Source organism: Cryptotermes secundus, unplaced genomic scaffold (genome assembly GCF_002891405.2).
Source record: "Cryptotermes secundus unplaced genomic scaffold, Csec_1.0 scaffold536, whole genome shotgun sequence".
NCBI lineage: Eukaryota > Metazoa > Arthropoda > Insecta > Blattodea > Kalotermitidae > Cryptotermes > Cryptotermes secundus.
Genome location: NW_019732862.1, coordinates 188,413 through 212,048, shown reverse-complemented (window position 1 = coordinate 212,048; position 23,636 = coordinate 188,413). Strand labels below are relative to the sequence as shown.

Genomic DNA, 23,636 nt, shown 5'->3' with positions numbered 1-23,636 from the left:
CCCCTATGTATGCTTACTCATTATTTTCCCGGAGGGTGTAAGTCCGCCTCCAATGACGTCTTATCCCAAGGTGGGTGATCTCGTTGGCTGGGATCCTAAGGGGACACACCCCCTTCTACTGCTAAACCGTTTGGTTGACATTTTTACCTCCAAACGTCCCCCCATCACGCAAGTGTAAATTCTGTAGTTAGCAGTTCGATATACATTCAACGTCATTCTGCTGACTCGGCATTCCCTCGCGGCAAGCCAATGTCCGTCTAAATCCATACGCAGAAATTCCTTTAAGTTGTTAACCTTTCGTACATCCGCTTTCGTACCTCTTACAATTATTTCCCAAAACCAAATCTATCCTAACAAATATTTTCCCAAAAATACAAAAATGTTAATACTATGTTAACATATTACCGGGAGTCGGCCTTTGGGCCACAACACCTTGTAATATGATGCAATAAAATCACATTCCACGAACTTAATGACTCTACCACGTATTACCGTGTCCTTCATACCTCATACTTCCCTTCTATGATATATGTTCAGCATATTACACTGTAGAATGCCTCACCTTACTCTGTACACCCTTCCTGGAAATAAAATTGTATACTTCCACTTATTTTCAGGAAGCCTCACAATTACCACAAGCTTAGGCATTGTGTTTATGTACTTCAGCATAATTTTTCAGTGTCTGCCAAGCATCTGGTTCTTCCTTGAAAGCAATTAACTCTAAAAACTACATCCCTGGTCTGTTTATGTAATACATGCCCCTTTTGTCCCTGATTTGCCATTTTTAATTAGCAATGGACTATGGGCTAGACTGCTGGGATTCAATTCCCAGCAGGGCCAAGAGATTTTTCTCCACTCCACAGCATCCAGACCAGCTGTATGACCCACCCAGCCTCCTCTCTAGTGGGTACCATGGGCTTTTTCCTTGGGGATGAAGCAGCTAGGGTGTGAAGCTGATCACACCTATCTAGTGTCAAGGTCAAGAAGAGTGGGGCCAGACTTCCCTCCCCCCATTAGTTTTAATAACAAACAGAGTAAGTTTCAGACACTGTTATTAAGTCACACCATTTAATTGATTCATAAAATTAAAACAGTTTATATAAAGCTCTTTATTTTTGCATTTAAAATGACTGTACTATATATAGGAAACAGAGTTCTAAATGCAAAAGAAATTCAATATGTTCTCCACCTGCGAGATAATGTGTCAGAGTTGAATAATGAAATTCCATACTGCAGCTTTCAAAGTTCCTGTGGGAATTCAAAACATCTTTTGTTGCGTTGCCTCTTCCAAATCATCAACTGTGTGACAGTTATTACTGGACACACTATCCTTGAGATATACCCAGAAGAAAAGTCACATGGGTTTAAATCTTGTGACACAGGTAGCCACCACCATGAATAACACAAGGGAGTCTAAGGGCATTCTGTTTCCAAAAATTTCCTTTAGACTGTCTAATATGATACTGGATGTATTCAGCCTCAGGTCATCTTGTTTGAACCTGACCTTATCAATATCCCAACAGCATAATCCATAAACTAAACCTAAGAACTGACTGTGTGTTCAATCAACACGCATTTGAATATGCAAATACTGGAAAGTGCACATTGTGCAGTACTTCGGTGACGAAATAAGAGATTGTCAGTAACAACCCCTGGATTTTGCAAAACCCAGTAATGGTAATTCTGTTTGTTTACATAATCATCTAAATGAAAATGGGTTATGTTAAGAGACCATATAACCTCCATTTGTTTCGGCCTCAAACGGCCATCTTCCCAGTGTTAGAGAGTGTATTGAAGCGTAAAATAAAAAAGTGTTGCAATTTAGATGGATTATAGACAAATGGACGCTAATATGAACAATTGAAACAGGATGCTGAAATACAGAATTAAGAGACCACATTCTGTTCATAGTATCTGCTTCATTCTCAAGACAGTCTGACAACTCACTGCAAAACACTGAAGTCACTTAAAGGATAACTGTATTTTGTAATAATACAATGATAAGAACATAGGTAAAGTTCTTTCCATGCTACAGCTCATAAAATTTGTTGGTAGCCAGTTTTCCAATGGGGATAGCCAAAAAATTTTCTTAGAAGCTTACATTTATTTCATGACTTAAAAATTCAATAAAACTTCTCTGACTGGCACATATAGGAACTTATTTATAATTTGAGAAACATATTGTAACGTGTTTAGTTACTGAAGACGCCGTTCGGATTAATTGGTTTATTTAACAACCTACAAGTCTCGGTTACAATTAATTATAACACTGTTGTGGGGTTTCACACCTTATAACCCTATTCACAATAATCTCTTCACTCTGTCCTCAGAAGTCAACATGTGTTTACAGTACAGGAGCTATATAAGTGTCACTGTGTTACACACTCCCAATTACTTCTCGGTTATCACAAACTATCGCTGATTATCACACACGCGTCCAGTTCTTCTTTCCGCGATTGCTGCTATACTCCAACTGTGTTGCTCCGGCTCACACATTAACTCCTGATCACACACTAACTTCCAACTGTCTTCGGCGGCTGTGTAGTTCCCTTATATAGTCGCAGTGTTTGCCTGTTATGTATGCTGTTATTACTGTCGTCTCTAGCAACCACTGTTCACTTGCTTTGCTTAGCAACCGCTGTTGGGGGAGTTGTTTACGGCTACGTGGCAACTGCGGCATCCCGTGTTACATCACAGCGGGCTTTGACTGGCTTTGCTTAGTAACCGCTGTTTACTCACTCTGCATAGCAGCCAGCGTGCTGGACTCAGCTCACTTCGGCTTCGTTTGGCACGTCACCGCTGGCGGGGGGGGGGGGATGTTGACCTGCCTATTACCGTAGCGCAACATGTCACAATATGAATGTGTCATAAGGGATTCTTTGGCCATCCTGTGTCTCTTTACTAAAACAGAAAAGCATCAGTTATTTTTTCAGGTATTTCACCAAGATGAATGTTCCTTGTATTTCACTTTTCCCCCAGAGAAAGTATGTTAAAAAAAAAAGCGGTGGTTAAAGTATCCGATGTACAAGTATTACTGATACTCCTGTGCCTCCCCAAGAGGAACATTTTTGGTATTTACTTTTTTTTCTAGAATGCATGTTGGAAGGAACAGGATGGAACATATGGGACATTTGGCAATGCATGCCCATCCATAAAAATCTGCACTGCATGTTAAAGAACAATTTTTGTTTCTTGTTGTGAATACTTACATTTGGTGTCTCTAGATTTCTGGACTTGTCTTGCTCATGACTTCAGATAACACTTTGTTACTATGATTCCTATAATATAAAATAATTTTATTACATGCAAAAAATATATATATACATGAGCTACTTTATTAGGGAATACGTTTTTGTATACCTGTGCCATAGAACACTTCCATCTGTGAGTTCGGCCACACTTTTACACCCTCCATCAACTCATTATTGTTGAAGTGCTGTGATCCCAGTCAGTTCTGCATGTAAATAGGTGTTAGTCACTCAGAGGGAGATCAGGGCTGCAAGGAGGGTGGTCAAACAACTTCCAGTTGAAATGCTCCAGCAGTTGTTGAGTACAAGCAGCTGTATGTGGATGTGTATTGTCATGGAACAGCACTATACTGGATGTTAGCATTCCATACCTTCTCTGGATGGCCGGCCCAACATATTTTTATTTTGTTTCACAATACACTTCCAATGTTCAGAATTACTTAGCTTTCAGACTTTGTCCATTGCCCAGTATTCTAAAAGCTAGAGAATACAATTGTTGCGCCCCAATTTTGAGATTGGAAATTTAAGGCATTACTTAAATGTTCCGAGACTTGCGAAAAGTGTTTTACAGCCATTACATTAGTATGTCAACACCTGGACAGGCAACTAGGTTAAGAATGTTGATGATCAGCATTTGTGCGTAATCACATAAGTAAGAAGCTCTGCTAATGGGGCCACTGGAGATGGTAATATTATTAATTACGCAGCGATGAGACGCCATGGGCCCACCCACAACCACACGGAATAGCCAATTAGAATATAACTTTGGAAACTGAGAACAAGGGGCGTTAACTTCCCTCTTTCGTCCACAGCCAATTCAGCAAGTTAATGATATAAATTGCCGAATTTAGGAGACTTAGGAATCCGATCTAACACATAATATTCAGTTGTCAGCCGGAGGCCCTAGTCGATATGTGTGCCACGAGATGGTGGATGGCGACAGTTATCTACATTGGTATTACAAGTAAGTCTCTCTGCTCATATGCGCCATGCTGTTAAACATTAGTGTTGATAAAAGTGTTGTTGTGTGATCTTAAGTGCAGTCTCCAGTGTACCCCAGCGAGAGCCAGGGTAGAATAGGGTAGAATAGGGTAGAAATGGAGTAGAGAGTGACAAACAATGAAGGGAAGCAACAGTCTCACGGTACCTCCCTCCGACAGAGAAATTAGAAAGAGCTTAACGAGAAGGTGTGATGTAAACAGGCCGAAGGCGGCCCTTTTAATGTAAATAGACCAGTGTACATAGGATAGGATGTACGCAGGGAGTTTTGATTCACTCCTTCATAACCATCCCATCCCCGACTGATCCCGAGCGACCAGAACCAAGACAGCTGACGGCAGCCGAGGGCCGCGAAGATTTTAGCTAACTGGGCAACGACAGACTAAAGTAATCATATTTTCTCACCCCCTCCCCCTGAGGTGTAACAACAATGTTTCAGAAATTGGATATGGTGTATTCTCAGGTGATTGAGGTTAGCTCTTCCTAAGAGACCCAACATAGTAGGCATTTCCCCCTCACTTTAGACAGAAACAGATCCAGTTTCCAAAATGTTTTGTTTTCTAGTTTTTAGAATACCAGACGATGTCTGAAAAATCATCACATCTGAGTGTTATACACCATCATCAGAACCCTTTAGACTCTACTTCTGATGTTATTGTGGTCTCTTGCTGCATGAATTCCACCATCAGCACCCCTTTCCTTGTCCCAGAAAAGAGCTGCCATTTCTTTATACATTTCCGGCTTGTTTGGTGAATGTGTGTGCATTCACTGCTTTGGCTGCTCTTTGGTTTCACAACCTGAAGGAAGTCATTCTTTGTGTTTTGCGTACACCCATGAGCATTTTCAGAACCCATCTTGTGCAAAACTTGTGATAGCCTAGTGTAACTGTGATAATCTCATTCAGAACACTGCATGAAATCTGTGGAAATTCACATGAAAGTTCTGAAATCATGAAGCGCCATCTTTCACAAACTTTTTGCTCAACGCTTTGAACAAAATTATCACTCCTTACAGACAGCCAACCACTTCACTCTTCATCATGAACATTTATTCGCCCATCACTGCACATTCTACACCATTGTCTCACAAGTCCTTCATTCATTACATTTTGGTTGTAAACCATGCTTAATTCACGATAAATTTCCACACAACTCAAGTTTCTAACATGTAGAAAGTGGATAACAGTGTGAATTTCAGAGCTGGTTGGATTATCAATTGCAGGACACATCATAACTCACTCTCTAGAGACAAGAGCAAATACTAGGTGACCAGTTATATGATGATTTATGAGGCAATGAATCATGTGACACTATCTCACATGCACAAGCTCTCCACCTCTCCTGCAATAGTTGCCTAAAATAAATGGAGGTTACTTTCTGAACAGCCATTAGACAGCCTCACTCATCATTACAGTTCCCATGTTTTTCTTATGAAGAAAAGAAACTGACTTGGTCTTGAACCCATGAATATAACAGGAAAATTACAAATTTTCCTGGGGTTGTCTCTCCAAGAGGAACTTTCTTTTCATATTACTATTTTTCCTGTGATTGCTATTTGGGAGACACATGGATGGATGGATGGATGGACATTTGGCTATTACATATATGGATTCATTTGTCTTTGCAAAATTTTTGCTTTTCCACTTATTCTAATTCTTTAATTTACAAAAGCAGAAAGTGAAATTATCTTGACTGAACAATTAAAATAAGTACTACCATTTTTCGAAACAATTATTTAACATGAGAAAGACAGTATATAAATTGTTAAAACATCAATACAAAAGTGTCACATTAAATGGGTTCTCCACCACAGTTTGTAGTGTCATCTATGTGTATAGAAACAATATGTCTTCCTGGAACCATAACAAGGCCCAACACTCGTGGCTCTTCAATGACACCATTATCTGAAATGAAGTAAGTTTCTTTAAGGAAATAATAGTTTTATATAACGTTCACATGTACATCATGTAGAAAAAGAACACAACACACATCAGCACTTTTCTTACGACATGATATTGGAGATTTCCTTAATGTCTTTAATTTAAAAGTTAAATTTCATCCATTTAAGATTTTCTTCAGTTTAGTATTCATATCCACAGCTACCCAAAGAAATCTTTAATTGTGGGTTAGTCTAGTTCTTTAGAGAGGAAACAGGATATTTACACAAAGTTATGATTCCAAAGTCATTATTCCTTACTAAAAGAAAAAAAAATACAATTCAGAATGTACTTAGAAGAAAGGGTAATATACAGAGGTTTGTCATAATAAACAGTAATCTATTTCATGCATGTTTATACAGTAGCATTTATGCTGTTCTAGAACAACTTATGCCCACTGCCTTAGTAATTAAGGAAATGAAGAAAGCAGTCTTCTGGGATGTGGCACCATGCAGATGTGCTGTTAACCGATGTTTTGGAAGAACGTATCGCCTCCTTCTTCAGGGTAGAAGAAAAATAAGAAATCTGCAAGTGAAGAGACTGTGAGAACTGGTACAAGCAGACTGGTGTTGGAAATAAACACAGCTATGTGAGAGCAGTGAAGGAAGGGGGGGGGGGCAAGTCTACATGGGAAATGAGTGGAGTAGGAGGGGAGAAGAGGCTGGAAACAGAAGTAGGGTTTTGTATAAGATATTGTGTCAGGGGAGAGAAAGGCAAGGTTAAAGTATTAAAAGTATTAAAAACTTGGGCAATGATACTAAAAAGTTTAAATCAGAGTTAAAGAATTATCTACATGCTCTTTCCTTCTACNTCGGTCATGGCCTGTGTAGCCTTGTGGATCTGGCGTCATGTCCCGGGGGTTTTTTTAGGGAACAGATGAGAGGCTTCCATGACTTGCTGAGACAAAACGCCCCTCCCTATGAACAGGGGGGTTTTGTCTCAGCAAATCTTACACAATTAAGGACATGTTCAGGAGTTCTGAGAGACAGTTTAAAAAATTACTAGGTGCATACATTGTAGACTGCAAAAATGAAAAAAGATATTTCCTAGCAGTTTCAAGTCATATTTTAATACTGGGTGAATAAAGAAAGACACTTCAATTTAAACTGAAAATATAGAGTGTACAGGAATAATATTGGTGTTGGGAAAAAATCTGTGAACAGAAAGTATTTTCAGTATATAAACAATAGGCATTCAAGATCATTTGTAACTGACATTAAAAAGTGTAAAATAATTTGCTTAGTGTCTGCATTAATTATGATGAGAGCACATGGAATGCCTTCTTTCACTTCAATTGTCTGGGGACTGTTTCTGTACACAATGACTTTCATGTAAGGTAAAATATAAAGTTGTCCCTGTGCTTAACCAATTAAGCACTGTGCCATGAAGGCATATGCACAGTTCCTTGACCTTGGCACTAGCTGGAGATGAGTGGTCAGCTTCATGCCCTGGCTGCTTTATCCCCGGGGAAAGAGCCCCAGTGCCTATTGGATACAAGGATGGGTGGACCCCAGAGCTGTTCTGGACGATGTGGAGAAAATTCTTAACCCTACCAGGACCCAAACTCCAACCCCTCTGTTATCCAGCCCGTAGCCAGTTGATATACTGACTGAGCTATTCTGGCTCCTATACTGACTTTCATGTACCTCTATAAACGTAATTGAGGGCATTTAAGATCATCCATAGCTAAAATGTCCAGGGAATCAATTCAAGTAATGCAACTGGCAAAAGGTTCATTGAGGGCATTCAAAATTATTTTCACTGTATGCAGTCAAGCCCCATCCTGTTGGAAGAATGTTTCATTGAACTGAACAAGACACACTTCCCAAATTTGCAGTCTAAATTATCAACATTATTTAATTTCCGTTGAGCATTTCAGTTAATGTATACAATTTAAACTGAAGCATCTTCATTTACCCCTGGGTACCCCTGTTCATCTCCTGCTATAGTAGTCTTTCGCCAATTATGGATTTAAAATATCTATGGTTTTGCATTTGTATCCAGTTTTTCAAAGTGAGGTTTTTGGTTTTATGTGCTCACTGAATGAAATTTGTGTGCACACAGAAAAAACTGGCAAATTCACCACATCTGCTGGGAACTGGGCTATAATGGTATCTCAGATCACTTTTCTAGCTTCCATGTCACCATTGGGGCACGTCTCTGACATATTTTTATACTGAAATCTTTTATATAATAAGATATATAAAAGTATATAAGGTATGCAGTCTACACAACAATATTCTGTATTTAAAAAACAAAGAAGACACTACTGTATCAACATTTGCTTTTATTTTTGTTTTTACAGATGCAACATGTTTCGACCCTTACACCGCGTCATCATCAGCTGTACAATGCTCAGGTTTCAGCTGTTGAACTGCAATTAATTATCATCTGATTCTTCAAATAAGGATCCCTATTGTCTTAAAATTATTTAAATGCATAAATTCATATATTAAGTCTTGGTCAAAATTTAAAACTGAAAATCCTTAGATAATAAAATTTGATTTAAAATTAAATATATCAAGATTCAAATTAGAAACTAAAGATTAAAACATGAAAGTTAAAATTGTGTTTTTGTGGTAAAACTCTGCGACTGCAGAGTCTAATGTTACTGCACATTTTTTGTTTATTAAAAAATGGGCAACTTACATTTGGATGACTGTCAACAGTGACTGTGGTTCCACTAGCCACCAATCACCCATAAGGCCCTAGCCTTGACAATTGCATGTCTTTCCCCAGCAAAATAATCCTTGCAGTTGGAAATGGATTGCTCTACTATCAAGACTAATGATATTACATACAGTTCACCACGCTCAGCTGTATTATCGTATTTTGTTGCTGGACATGCTTAAAATTGACAAAAGTCACATATGGCTGAAGTCTGTGTGTGGATTATTCAATAATGCTTTCAATGTCAAGACTGTAGGATGCAGGATTGCAGGATGATAGATTAATGATGATTCAAAAGCATTTGAAAGGAAGTGGATGTGGCCTAATCAAGGTACTCTCCCAGGATTTGCCTACAGGGACCGAGGAAAACCACAGATAATTTCAGTCAGGATAAAGTGTCCATGGCATGAAGTTAACGCCTCATCTCCATCTAGTGCCAAGGTTAAGAATGGTGGAGCTATACCTCCAGTCCATCATACACAAAGATGGCAGAATGCATAATTAATTAATTAATTAATTAAGCATAGGACAATTTTACCTGTTACTTTACTTCGCATATCCACATCAGACCATCATCTACACTCAGAACAGACTGAAACAGAAGACTGCATGGCAAAACATGTGTGTATGTGTTAATGTTTAGCAATAATAAACCAAAAGAGCAAAATTTAGCACTTTTCATGAATACGACTGCAAAACCATCACTTTTCCCACCATCAGGACAATATTAACTTTGGAATGAGTAGTCATATACCACTGCAGATGCTTTCATTCTACTCACACTTCCAACTGGTGGAAAATGTTTACATGATGGTCTTCAACAAGTTCCTGCACTTTTTATTTTACAATTCTATTTTAGTGCTGATAACAGAAACAAACGAAATCATTTTCGTACATAATTGCCCTGCTTATCAACATATTTCCCCAATATCCTACGAACATCTTAATGCTATCATAACAGAAAGTCTTTGGTTGCACATGTAGCCACTGATGCACCACGTTCTTTACCTCATCACATTAACATCTTCTCCCTCCTAGAGCTTCTTTAAAGGTTCAAAGAAGGTGAAAATCAAATGGTGCCAAATGTGGACTGTGAGCTGGATGTTCCATGACTTCCCGTTTCAATTTCTTGAGGGTTTCCAACATGCAGGTCATAGAATATTGACGGGCATTGACATGCAACAACAGGACGCCCTCTAACAGTCTCTTTTCCCCTGAATCAGGGGTTGCGAAGAGATTAGGGCATGGACCTACGTGGCCTCGTGGATCTGGCGTCAAGTCCCAGAGGTTTCTTGAGGGAACAGATGAGAGGATTCCATGACTTTCTGAGACAAAACTCTACCTCTCTGTTCATATTGTTGGAATAGAGTTCAATCTGAATGGCCTCCCTAATGATGCGATCCATATATATCGGGTCTTGGTGGCGAGGATGGAGGTTTTCTGACACTGAATGCAGTGTCCCAAATCGCTGCTGTGTTCAGCCATAGTTGACTTGTCCGGATGTTCGAGATGGGTGTGCCGCTGATGCTCCTTCAACCTCGTGTCCAGAGAATGGCCCATCTTCCCAATATAGACCTTGCCGCACTCGCAGGGGATTTTGTGTACACCCAGTGTCCTTAGTCCCAGGCTATCTATGACTGGCTGGAGAAAACTAGATAATTTCTTTGGAGGCAGGCCCACTGATTTGATGTTGTGCTGGGACAAGACTCTGCCGATACTATTGAATATAGTCCTGACACAGGACAGGAAGGCAACTGAGTCCGGTTTATCTTTGGGCAAACTGATGTACAGCTGACGGTTGAGAACTCTGTGGATCTGCCGGTTGTTGTATCCATTCTGCTTGGAAACGTCCACCAGGAGCAACTACTCCGCGTGTATGCTGTCGTGATCACATAGAGCTCTAGCCCTGTGCACCAATGTGGAAAGTACAGCTTGCTTGTAAGAAGGGTGGTGGTGGGACGCAGTTAAGGTAGAGGTTAGTATGGATGGATTTGTGGTACATTCTATGGCCCAGAGAACAGTAAGGTCTCCTGTAAATATCTATATCCAGGAAGGGGCAGTGCCCCTTAATTTCAGTCTCCATTGTGAACTGAATGCACTGGTGGATATTATTTAGGTGGTTCAGGAACTCCTTAAGCTTGTCGTGCCCGTGTGACCAGATGACGAAGGTGTTGTCCATGTAGAAAAACCAGCAGCGGGACTAGTGTGGGGCCAAGTCAAGTGGAGAGGGCACTTGACTTGGCACCACACAAGCTTTGCTGCTGGTTTCGCTACATGGACACCATCATCTGGCCACACGGGCCCGACAAGCTTAAGGACTTCCTGAACCACCTAAATAATATCCACCAGTGCATTCAGTTCACAATGGAGACTGAAACTGAGGGCCACCTTCCCTTCCTGGATATAAATATTTACAGGAGACCTGATGGTTCTCTGGGCCATAGAGTGTACCACAAATCCACCCATACTAACTTGTACCTTAATGCTGCGTCCCACCACCACCACCACCACCCTTCCAACAAGCAAGCTGTACCTTCCATACTGGTGCATAGGGCTAGAGCTCTATGTGATCAGGACAGCCTACATGCAGAGTTGTTGCTCCTGGGGGACGTTTTCAAGCGGAATGGATATAACAACAGGCAGATCCACAGAGTTCTTAACTGTCAGCCCAAAGATAAACCGGACTCAGTCCCCTTCCTGCCCTATGTCAGGACTATATTCAACAGTATCAGCAGTCTTGTCCCAGCACAACATCAAATCAGTGGGCCTGCCTCCAAAGAAATTATCTAGTTTTCTCCAGCCAGTCATAGATAGCCTGGGACTAAGGACACTGGGTGTAGACAAAATCCTCTGTGAGTGCGGCAAGGCCTATATTGGGAAGATGGGCCATTCTGCAAACACGAGGTTGAAGGAGCATCAGCGGCACACCCATCTCGAACATCCAGACAAGTCAACTATGGCTGAACACAGCACTGATTTGGGACACCGCATTCAGCTTCAGAATACCTCCATCCTCGCCACCAAGACCCGATATATGAATCACATCATTAGGGAGGTCATTGAGATTGAACTCCATCCTGACAATATGAACAGAAGTGTGGGATTTTGTTTCAGCAAGTCATGGAAGCCTCTCATTTGTTCCCTCAAGAAACCTCTGGGACTTGACGTCAGATCCACAAGGCCATGTAAGTCCACGCCCGACTCGCTTCACAAACCCCGACCTTCAGGGTTAATGCCCTCCATTTAATCTTGCCTTCCCCTCCCCCTCCAACACATACTTTATACCTGCTCTGGCCTACTACCTGCTGGCACACCTCCCCCCTCTCTACTGATTCCCCATGTAGCCTCCACCTCACTTCCCTTCCTGCTCTTATACAGCTGGGTTTACTCGACTGGGCTCAGTCTGTTGCACCTGCTTATGCTGGTTCGCTTGCAGATAGTTTACTTCCTGGGTCAAGTTTACAGAAAGCAGTGTAAATGTGTTTCAAATTTTTTGAAATTGTTTAAAAAAGTACAGCTGAAAACATAGGTGTGATCATAAACTATCTGATGTTCACCATGAATAGATCATGTGCAGAATAAGCAATACATGCATTGAAATGGTCTGATATTGTGGTCTCGACTGGGTGGGAGACATTTATAAGGCTTCTAAAGTTCATGCCTTGAACCGTATATATATATATTTATATAGAGAATGTTCTGCAATGTATTGGCCAAACTTCAGGAGCATGTTCCACAGATCATTTGGAGCAAAAATGTCTGTTAATCACTAGCTTAGTGTAGGAATGAATAAAAAATGTCCCTTCAACTCACCTTTATTATCACCATTTTAAATGCTTACAACAGTTAAGTTTCAAGGTTATTATAACATGTTTAAAATGCTGACCATTAGACTGCATACATGCTGCCAATTGTTGTCCCACTGAATGTTTCTGCTGCATGCATAGCAGTTCACTTCTGATACCAAAGGCAGCTATGGCCTTTATTAATTAATGCCTTGTTTCTGGTTTACCATCATACATTCTTCACGTCATGCAACCCCACAGAAAGAAATCTAATGGGTTCAAGATGGGAGACCAAGAGGACCAAGCCACTGGTGCACATCTTCCTTCATATTCATTAAAAAATTCCATTACTGGTCTGCTTAAATGGGGAGGTGCTCATCATGTTGTAGCCTTATTCTTGTTCATGTTGCAAGAGGAACAGCCTCTAAACGCAGCAGTAATTTGTTTTCCTGAAAATTCCTGTAATACGAAGTTGTTAAATGTCCCACAATAATATGTGGTCCAACAGGTTATCACCTAATACTCCACACCATATGTTGACTGAAAATCAGTGTTCAAAATGAAGTTCTGCTACCTCATGTGGATTTTAGTGCACCTGTAATATATGCACCCCTTAACATACATATATATTACTTTAAACATTATGTATATGATTTTGTCTGACTGTACAGACAGGCAGTTATAATTACAATAAGATAACTGGTTGAGACAAATACGTATGATGCAACACTTGTTTGTCGACCAGAGAACAAGGAACTTTGGGATCATCTGCTATGAGCATGTACTCCACGTGAAATCATAGCATGTGACTGCCAGCCAACGCCCATCCTAGCCTCTTTAAAAGACCATGTTTTGGGGCGCGGATCGGACTTCATAGATTTCAGTTCATACACTGCACTTAGTCTCTGTGCACCGTCATAGGGACTTCATAAACTTCTATTCAGGCAATATTCTTGATCTCTGTACAACATTTGTATCAACATCATTTATATTAAATATATATATTCACTGTATCGTACTGCGAGTTCGACTTGGATTTCAATCCTTAAGTGTCCGACATACTACGAGGAACAGTCTCCCGCTCGGCTTACCTCTCGTATCCCATCACCATCATAGGGATACAACATGTCGTACCAATATTTCTGGTGTCAGATGTGGGGTTGGACACAGCCAACCGACCAGTACGAGCAGTAGATTGGAAACTTCAAGGAATTCATCTCGACGATTCATCATATTACTCTCTTAGAGGTTGCCTAAGAGTCGTAATTTCGCCCTTCGCGGGAGAGTGTAGTGGTTCTGACCTGCTCTCCCATTAATCAGTTGCTTCTGCATCTTTCATCACTCCGGTTATGCTTAACGTTGGATCCACGAGCTCTGGCCGGAGGTTGACTGACTACGAGACAACACCATCACACAATCACCCAATCGTCGAGATCTTCTAGACATCAAAACTAATTCTAGAGGCCACCGAAGAGCCTATCTGAGAAGAAGAAGCCTGTGTCCATTCCAAGGACCGAGCATCGAGACCAGCTTCCCTGCCTAGTGAAGCTGCACCCGATCCACATCTCCACATCTCGCAGGAACTTCGTGGGACGTCCCCTGCGCCAGCCGCAGCCACGAAGAACATCAATTGGGTAAGCTACACTCAAAAATTTTTGTATTCCTTGGAAGTCAGCTTTAATAATATCATTTTGTAAGATTTCGGTTACGAATTAGGAAGATTTTCCTTCGGGAAGAAGACATCGCCCAAACGCGTACGAATTAACTGTAGGACAGTGGTTGAGCTCTGATTTCAGCTAGACTGAGCAGACATTAAGTTAAGAAAGTGAGTAAATTAAATTTTGAAATACGCTGTAAAATTTAGGGCAGAGATCAAATAAGTGAGACATGGAGGCAGATAACAGTAGCGATATTGACTCTGCCGCCGATGAAGGCGCGCAGTACTGTAGCATCTCAGAGGCCATGAGATTAATCACACATCCTTTCGATGGAGATAAGCGAAAATTGAGGGAATTTATTGAAAACGTGGACGTTGTTTTCGAACTAGTGCACCCCAGTAAACACGACACTTTGTTGAAGTTTGTAAAAGCTAAGATCACAGGAGATGCCCGATCCAAATTAATGGTAAGAGACCTAACACACAGCTGGAGGCTGGTGAAAGGTATTTTAGAAGAAAACTACGCCACGAGGCGTACGTTAGATTATTACGCTTGTAAAATGTTTAACGCTCGTCAGGATAAGAGCGAAAGTATAGCTTCATGGGGAAACAAAATAGACGAATTGCAGACCGACTTAAGGGAAGCTGCCAGGCGAGTTTGTAAGCCAGAAGAGATTTTGGGAGCCATAGGCCTTATAAATCACTTAGGGAAGGCTTGTTTCGTACAAGGACTCCACAGAGTACGAATTCAAACTATCATTCGTAGTAGAGGAGAATCCATCCTCCTCTCTTAGGCTATAGAAATTTCATTGGAAGAGGAGAGCGCTATCCTCTCCATGAAAGAGAGATCGCCCGCCGGAGCTAATGGGCCCCCCTTGAGATGCAATAAGTGCAATAAGATCGGCCACACGGCCAGTAGATGTTTGAGCTCAAACAGTTATCCCCGCCCTGAGTTACGGACTGTCGGTAGAGACAGATCCAGTGATAATGTTGTAAGGTTTGTCGGTAGAGACAGACGTGATTTTAATAATGTAAGGGTTGTCGGTAGAGACAGGCCCAATGTTAATGCAGTTTCAAGTTGTTGCGATCGTGAGGGACACGACGCAGACTTTTCGGCCGATGTACAGGCTATGAGTTGTTTTAATTGCGGTTGTGGCAACCACATCGCAAGAGATTGTCCGCAGGGACGGACGTGTAGAAAGTGTGGTCGCAGAGGTCACACAGCTGATGTATGTAGATCCCAAGGAAAGGGATGGGTTAATTCGGGAAATGGCGGAAGGGAGTTGTCGAGCAACCAGACGACTGCCCGGCCGAACAATTAAGGGGTTGTCCACAAATTAGAATAAACGAGTGCAAGAAGCATTATAAATCAAATTTGGATACCATGACCTTAGGAGTTGATCTAAGTAAAACAAATGAACTGAAATTCTTGATTGACACGGGCGCCGAAATCTCTTTAGTTAGAAGTTCAAGCTTAAAACCAGAAGTAGAGATTAGTTGCAGTGAAGGCATAAATGTTAAGGGAATTTCAAATACCATCATGAGAACCAAGGGAACAACTGAATTAAGGCTATTCGCGGGACCGTATGAAACCACGCATACGTTCCATGTTATGAATGACAATTTTCAATGGCAATACGATGGAATTTTAGGTCGTGACTTTTGGATAGATAAGGGAGCTAACATAAACTACTGTGACAGAAGGATTACTATGGACAATGTAGCAGTCGAGTTTGACCCTAATGTGAGGGACAAGGACAGACAGACTAAAATTACATTGAAGGCTAGAACAGAAAATTTAGTGAGACTGCCCACCCCGTCAAAGGGACAAGGTTTAATCTCAAAGAAAGAATTAATACCCGGTGTATATTTAGCAGAGTCGTTGAGTACTGAAATCAATGGGACCTGCGTGACAAGTATAATAAATTCATTAGAGACAGATGTTACAATTGAACCCCCTGTAGTTGTTTTGGAAGATATAGATAACGACGAGTGTGAGAAGACAGTAATAATATTTACTACCCAGTTAGCAGAAGATAATGATCGCCTAGCTAAATTACGGAACGAACTGAGAACCGATCACTTAAACAGTGAAGAGAGAGTATCCCTTATCAAAATTTGCGAAGAGTACAATGATGTATTTCACTTACCTGGAGATAAACTAACTTTTACCACCGCCGCCGAGCACGCCATTCCTACTCCCGCGATAAACCCGAACCGGGCTATAAACACAAGGTCATATAGGATTCCAGAAGTTCATAAGGAAGAAGTACAAAGACAGACTGAACAAATGCTGCAAGATGGCATTATTGCCCCTAGTAATAGCCCATGGAATTCACCAATTTTGGTCGTACCTAAGAAGGCAGACGCCTCAGGTAAAAAGAAATGGCGAATCGTAGTAGATTTTAGAAAACTTAATGACGTCACGATTGGTGATAGCTTTCCTATACCGGTCATTTCGGAAGTACTCGATGCCCTAGGAAATTCGAGATATTTTTCAACAATCGATTGTGCAAGTGGGTTTTTACAAGTACCCGTAAAACAGGAAGACCAAGCTAAAACCGCGTTTAGCACCCCTCAAGGTCACTACGAATACAAAAGAATGCCTTTTGGTTTGAAGGGAGCCCCCTCCACATTTCAAAGACTAATGAATTCCGTTCTTACCGGAATCCAAGGTATAAAATGCCTAGTTTACCTAGATGACATAGTCGTTTTTGGAGAGTCCTTACAAATCCATAATAATAAATTGAGAGACGTCCTGGACAGGATGAGAGAGCATAATCTGAAACTGCAACCTGATAAGTGCGAATTTTTAAGAAAAGAAGTATCATATCTAGGACACATCATCACGAGTGAAGGAGTAAAGCCAGACGAGAGGAAGGTAGAAGTAGTCAAAAACTTTCCAACCCCAACAACCACTCAGAAACTTAAAGGATTTTTGGGCTTAGCAGGATACTATAGAAGATTCATACCAAATTTTAGTAAAATTGCCAAACCCTTGACAGAGCTTTTGAAAAAGAACACGCCATACATTTGGAACGAGAAAACTGAAACAGCTTTCAACGCTTTGAAGGAATCATTATCGACGGAGCCAATACTCCAATACCCAGACTTTAAACGACCATTTGTTTTAACTACTGATGCTAGTAACGAAGCCATCGGAGCCGTGTTGAGTCAAGGCCCTATAGGCAGAGATCTCCCTGTTGCTTATGCCAGTCGAACCCTAATCGTTGCTGAACGTAACTATCCCACGATAGAGAAGGAATTATTAGCAATTGTATGGGCATGCAAATATTTTAGGCCATATTTATACGGTAGAAAATTCACAATAGTGACTGACCACCGCCCTCTTACATGGATATTCAGTGTGAAGGACCCGAGTTCGAGACTTCTAAGATGGAGATTGAAGCTCGAGGAGTATGATTACGGGGTCGTATATAAGAAGGGTTCTAAGAACACAAATGCTGACGCACTGAGTAGGATTCAAGTAGCTGAAATTTCCCCTGATGACAAGGAACAAAAGGTAGAGATAACTCAAGATAAGAAACAAAAAATTTTTCAGGAAATGCATGAGAAGCCTACTGGAGGACACCTAGGAATGAATAGGACATACGATAGAATAAAACTTTTTACTTCATGGCCAGGAATGAAACAAGAGTTAGAAGATTATATTAGACGGTGTGAAATTTGCCAAAGGAACAAAATTACGCAAAACAAGACAAAAATGCCATTGCAGATCACAACAACTCCGGATGTGGTTTGGGAAAAATGTTCTTTGGATATTGTTGGTCCCTTAACTCTAACATTAGAAGGAAATAAATATCTGTTGACATTTCAAGACGAACTATCAAAGTACACGATAGCCATTCCTATCCAACAGCAAGACGCTGAAACTGTTGCCAAAGCCTTTGTGGAAGAAATTGTGTTGAAATTTGGAATACCACAGACAATCCTTACGGATCAAGGTTCCAATTTTCTTAGCGAACTTTTTGCTAATATTTGCAAACTATTGAAAATTAAGAAATTAAAAACCACAGCGTATCATCCCCAGTCTAATGGAGCCCTGGAATGCACACATAGAGTATTAGTGGAATATCTCCGTTGTTTCATTTTAGAAGATCAAACGAACTGGGATCAGTGGATCTCATATGCCACTTTTGTATTTAACACTACACCACATACTGCTACAGGATTCACCCCCCACGAACTTCTGTTTGGGAGAAAGCCTAACGTACCAGGCATATTGCAAAAGGAACCTCCCGAAGTTCTATACACATATGATAATTACGTCAAGGAATTACAATCTCGATTACAATCCAGTTACGACTTAGCCAAAAATAATTTGATAGCAAAGAAAGAACGCAGCAAGGAGTATCACGATAAGAACGTCAATGTTCCATTATTTACAGTTGGAGACAAGGTCTTGCTACATGATGAGAAGGTCAGAAGAGGCAGATCATTAAAGTTGTCTCCCCCTTGGATAGGACCGTACGAAGTTACGGAAGTAGAGGACGTAAATGTTACGTTAAAATTACCAAGAAACAGAACACTCAAGGTCCACGCAAACAGACTGAAACCATTCTTTGACTGATTACAGGACAATGACCGCCACCCACAGACTCTGGACCGTCTGCTTAACACTGATATATCTGAAGCAAGTGCTCGCCCTCGACGCGACCCTAGTAAGATACAACGAATTGCCAGGACTTTACTACGAGCGATTAGGAGAAGCATAGCTGTAGAATACAGAATGGAAAATTATCACTTACGTCAACCTTGACGAAGCCGACAAGAATTTAGATGCTGTTAAAAAGTACGCCAAAATGTCCATTGACTTTTGCAAAAACCATGAATTTACTTTCTGGGTTAACTTTACTGACTGCCGGAAATCCATTCAGTTTATTGAAATAAAAATTAAGGAAGTAGAAAACTTGAAAATGTTAGTTAGGCAATTAACTAGGAATGAAGAGAAAATTAATTATTCACGTGCAAGGCGTGGAGTTTTCAATTTTATAGGAGGAATCAGCAAAATACTCTTTGGTACAATGGATAGTGAAGATGCCTCTTATTATACTGATAAAATTTCTAAATTAGAAGAAGAACAGATTGATTTTCTAAAGCTTTCTAAGGAACAGATAACAGTTGTTAGGTCAACGTTAAGGTCCATGAATTCCACCTTGATGGATGTATCCGAAAATGAAAGAATTTTAGCTAAGGGATTACAGAAAATGGCCGAACACATAAATAAACACGACGGCGAAGTAAAGAGAATGTTCACAGCTACCTCCATGTTGCTCACGGTAAATGATCACTCCATGCAGTTAGAGAGAGCAATCAATGAATGTAGAAGAGAGTACGAAATTTTAATAGATGCAATTATCAATTCTCAAAGGGGGATAATTCAACCCCATATTATAACACCTGGCCAGATTATAAATCATTTAAAGGCTAGTCAAGCTGACATTCCAAGTGAACTTTCATTACCAATTCCCCTGAGTGTGGCTTACCAAAGCTTAGTGTTAAGAATAATTGATTTTGATGTATTTTTAAGGAACAGTTTTCTTGTATATGTAATTCGCCTACCTTTATCTAACCATGTAAATTACCAAATTTATCACGTTCTGCCACTACCTATTAAGATAAGAAATACAACCAACAAATTTATTTTTATTTTACCAGAACGTGAGTACCTGTTGATGGATACTGTTAGGCAAGGTTTCATGAAATTAAAGGTAGACGAAATTAAAGATTGTAAACAGATTGACAGCTACCATCGCATATGCAAACAAAAACATCCCATTCGAGTCACACATTTAGATGAGGATTGCGAAGCAGAGATGCTGCAACCCATTAGAGTAGTGCCAGCCAGCTGCTCCCGAAGAATCGTGGAGATCAATCAGACTATCTGGACGCAACTGGATAATAACGAGTGGCTGTATGTAGCCCCTCGACCTGATACTCTTACTGTACTCTGCTCAGGACAGGAACCAACGGACCTCGAAATAGTAGGTACAGGTAAACTTAAATTAAATAACTTATGCAAGGCATATGGAACCAAGGTCCTCATTCAAGCCCAGATGACGGTAGAAACAAACAGTACAGAAAGGGACATAATTCCTCACCTGTTCTTGGATGTCGACTGCTGTCAAACCGAAAGTAAAATTGTAAACCTTAACGATATTCATTTGGACCTGCCTTTAAAACACATAGTCAATCACCTTGACGATTTACGTGTGGCAAGTCACAGGGTAGACGACGTTGAAAGGTTAATCTCAGAACAAGAGTGGAAAATTAAACATTCAAACACAGATTATCACCTCTCTTTTCTGTCATATATAGGGATGGTCACCACAAGCCTAACTTTGTGTGTTCTCTGTTATTGCTGCTGTTGCAAGTGCTGTCGTAAAAATTGCCCAAATCTATCAAGATGGTGGAAGGACAATAACCCTTGTACAACTATAATCTTTAAGCCTAAGATAGTCAACTCAGTTCACTCATCAAGAGAAAGCCTCAAATACGAAAATAGTAAACCATCTGTAAGGACAAGAAATTCACATTGTGATACCAAAGAGGTGACAGAACTTGTGACTCTGAATCCTAACCCTAAGCATGAATTATTTCTGGCAAAAGATAATTATATGTCGATATAATAATAATGTATAAGCACGGGACTGCAACTTTGCAAGTCTGAAGGTATCATAACTGTAATTCTGCATAACTTAGATTTAGGCTACGTGCAGGTATGTGTATGTGTATCACATGATTGCAAAAGGGACAGGAAATGTAACTCTGCTCAAAAATAAGCACTATTACTGCTTATTTTTCCTTAAGGGGGGAGGTGTAATATATGCACCCCTTAACATACATATATATTACTTTAAACATTATGTATATGATTTTGTCTGACTGTACAGACAGGAAGTTATAATTACAATAAGATAACTGGTTGAGACAAATACGTATGATGCAACACTTGTTTGTCGACCAGAGAACAAGGAACTTTGGGATCATCTGCTATGAGCATGTACTCCACGTGAAATCATAGCATGTGACTGCCAGCCAATGCCCATCCTAGCCTCTTTAAAAGACCATGTTTTGGGGCGTGGATCGGACTTCATAGATTTCAGTTCATACACTGCACTTAGTTTCTGTGCACCGTCATAGGGACTTCATAAACTTCTATTCAGGCAATATTCTTGATCTCTGTACAACATTTGTATCAACATCATTTATATTAAATATATATATTCACTGTATCGTACTGCGAGTTCGACTTGGATTTCAATCCTTAAGTGTCCGACGTACTACGAGGAACAGTCTCCCACTCGGCTTACCTCTCGTATCCCATCACCATCATAGGGATACAACACACCCTAGTGTGTGAATTCCTTGTGTTGGTAATCCAATCCTGGGTGAATTGAGCCTCATCCATGAATAGATCATGTAGAGTGTGCAGCAAGTCACAAAATCATACACAACTGGCCTGATCCCTTGGTAAGAGCTGTTACACAGACAGAAACCATCACAGTGCAAAATCTGCCACACCTGAGTCTGGGTTACACCAGTTTCCCTGGAAATTCTATGCATATTTGTTGTACTTGGGCTTTGTTGCATTGCTGCCAAAACGTCAGCTTTGCTTACATTCTGCATTAGCGCGTGGAAATGGACCAATCTTCCTGAAAGTTTTATGTACATTCTCCAATGTTTTGCAGTGTGTAATTCAAAGTGGATATTGTTGCCAGTATTTCACAATGATGGCCCTATCATTTCCATTAGAGAAATCATCTATGAAATGCATGTCAGCATATTCATTTGTAAATGTGTTATGAATTTTAACTACAACTACGCTGCAACACAACATATCCACACTAGCCTGGACATTGTCCAAGCAGGAACTTCATCAAATTACAAGAGTTCTATCTTGCTCCAATAGCACTTAACTTGATAACAGTGTCAAATCAACCTATAGGTTACTGGACATATTTTGGTCCAAATAACCTTATCACATGCTCTTGAAGTTTGGCCAACGTATCACAAAGCACTCTGTATAATTCTTTCTTTTTTAATAGAATTCGGTATGAAATGAAAGAACTAAAGAATGAGGGCAAAGTTTATGTGAAGATCACAGTTTTCTGGGTTGTGTCACTATATAATATGAAAGATAGGTACAAATATTTCAGAGTAACCTGAGGATGAAGGCAGCAGCTACCTCTGAAATCATGGCATCCATCTACCAAACTGCGAGGACCTCAAGCCTCAGAAAGTTTGTGTTTTCCATGTTGCTGAAGAGTGCAGCTCTAATATTAACATTTAGCTTGTTGTCCCATCATTCCTCTAGACTTTTCTTTGACATACAAAAGTAAGTCTTTATGCAATTAAACATAAGACAAAAGAGATATGATTTTCATGATTGATTGTGTATATGGAGTTGTATAGCCCTGCATATCAAGAGCAGCATATGTAAGTCTCAATGACCTCTTACCTTCTGGTTTTAAGTATTCACTACAAGACCCAAGGATGACATTTCCATCCCTATCAGTACAAAGAAAGACTCCTACAAGAACTCGACCATCTGTCATTTCTATCTTGAAAGTCTTATTCAGCCATCCACTTAGCTTTTGCTTTCCAGGCGTTCCAGGATTGGAAGAAGTGGTACTCTAGGATGTAGAACATAAAAGGTGAATTTCTGACACAGTTTATAACAAACCTTTCATAAAAATGCAGTTTTAAAAATTGATTATTTACCGTAGTCATTACACGTATTCTTGTTCAAAACCCCTATTGACACAATTACCCTTCTACACATATACTGGTCTCAACTCTCAAGCAACCAGCTTAACTGCCGAAATGCTGGTAATAGCTGCATAAATCTTCTGAATTTGTAAACAATTGCATGATCATGAAATCTTGTGGGGTGTCTGATTAAGCACCTCGGTACAACCGTAAGGTTATTATAACCAAATTTACTGGCCTACAGTTGTGTAACTGCCACTATGTATTACTAAGATGATCCATTACAATAATATTTCTTACAGCTTTTACCTTCTTTTTATCGTCCATTTCTATATCGCTATTTACCGGAGTTTCCATAGCTGTTAATGAGTCTGATGCCAGCGATTCATGCATTTTAATTACATAACTGTTTCAAAACACTTCAATTATAAATTTCCATGTGAAATTACATGACTGAGATAGTCACACACTTATAAACCACCAATGCACTAAAACCTTAGATAACAATAATACATTTGAACCGCCAAGCAGACAAAATTAAAATAAGCCACTAAACTACCAAGGGGACTGAAATGTTTACGTAAGTCTGGGCCACATTCATAAAATAT

At 40.2% G+C, this 23,636-nt stretch overlaps 2 protein-coding genes across 3 annotated transcripts in view; one reads left to right on the top strand and one right to left on the bottom strand.

Annotated features, from left to right (window-relative positions):
* LOC111867795 (arginase-1) overlaps positions 1-8,631 on the top strand; it is a 60,002-nt gene extending 51,371 nt beyond the window's left edge. Inside the window, exon 7 of the mRNA XM_023857956.2 lies at positions 8,489-8,631. Within this exon, the coding sequence (XP_023713724.1) occupies positions 8,489-8,556 (68 nt within the window). The 3' untranslated portion in view covers positions 8,557-8,631. The remainder of the gene's footprint in view (positions 1-8,488) is intronic.
* LOC111867796 (N-alpha-acetyltransferase 38-A, NatC auxiliary subunit) lies at positions 3,316-23,631 on the bottom strand. Of its 2 annotated transcripts, none has more exons than XM_023857958.2 (3): positions 23,338-23,628; positions 22,778-22,952; positions 3,316-6,150 (listed from the first exon to the last, which is right to left on the bottom strand). In XM_023857958.2, exons 1-3 carry the CDS (start codon positions 23,419-23,421, stop codon positions 6,038-6,040), a joined length of 372 nt encoding a protein of 123 aa, XP_023713726.1. In that variant the 5' UTR covers positions 23,422-23,628; the 3' UTR covers positions 3,316-6,037. The 2 variants fall into 2 exon arrangements, with proteins under 2 accessions (XP_023713726.1, XP_023713727.1); XM_023857959.2 differs by lacking the exon at positions 3,316-6,150 and adding an exon at positions 8,689-9,445 and having other exon boundaries at positions 23,338-23,631.
* Positions 23,632-23,636: the final 5 nt, after the last annotated feature.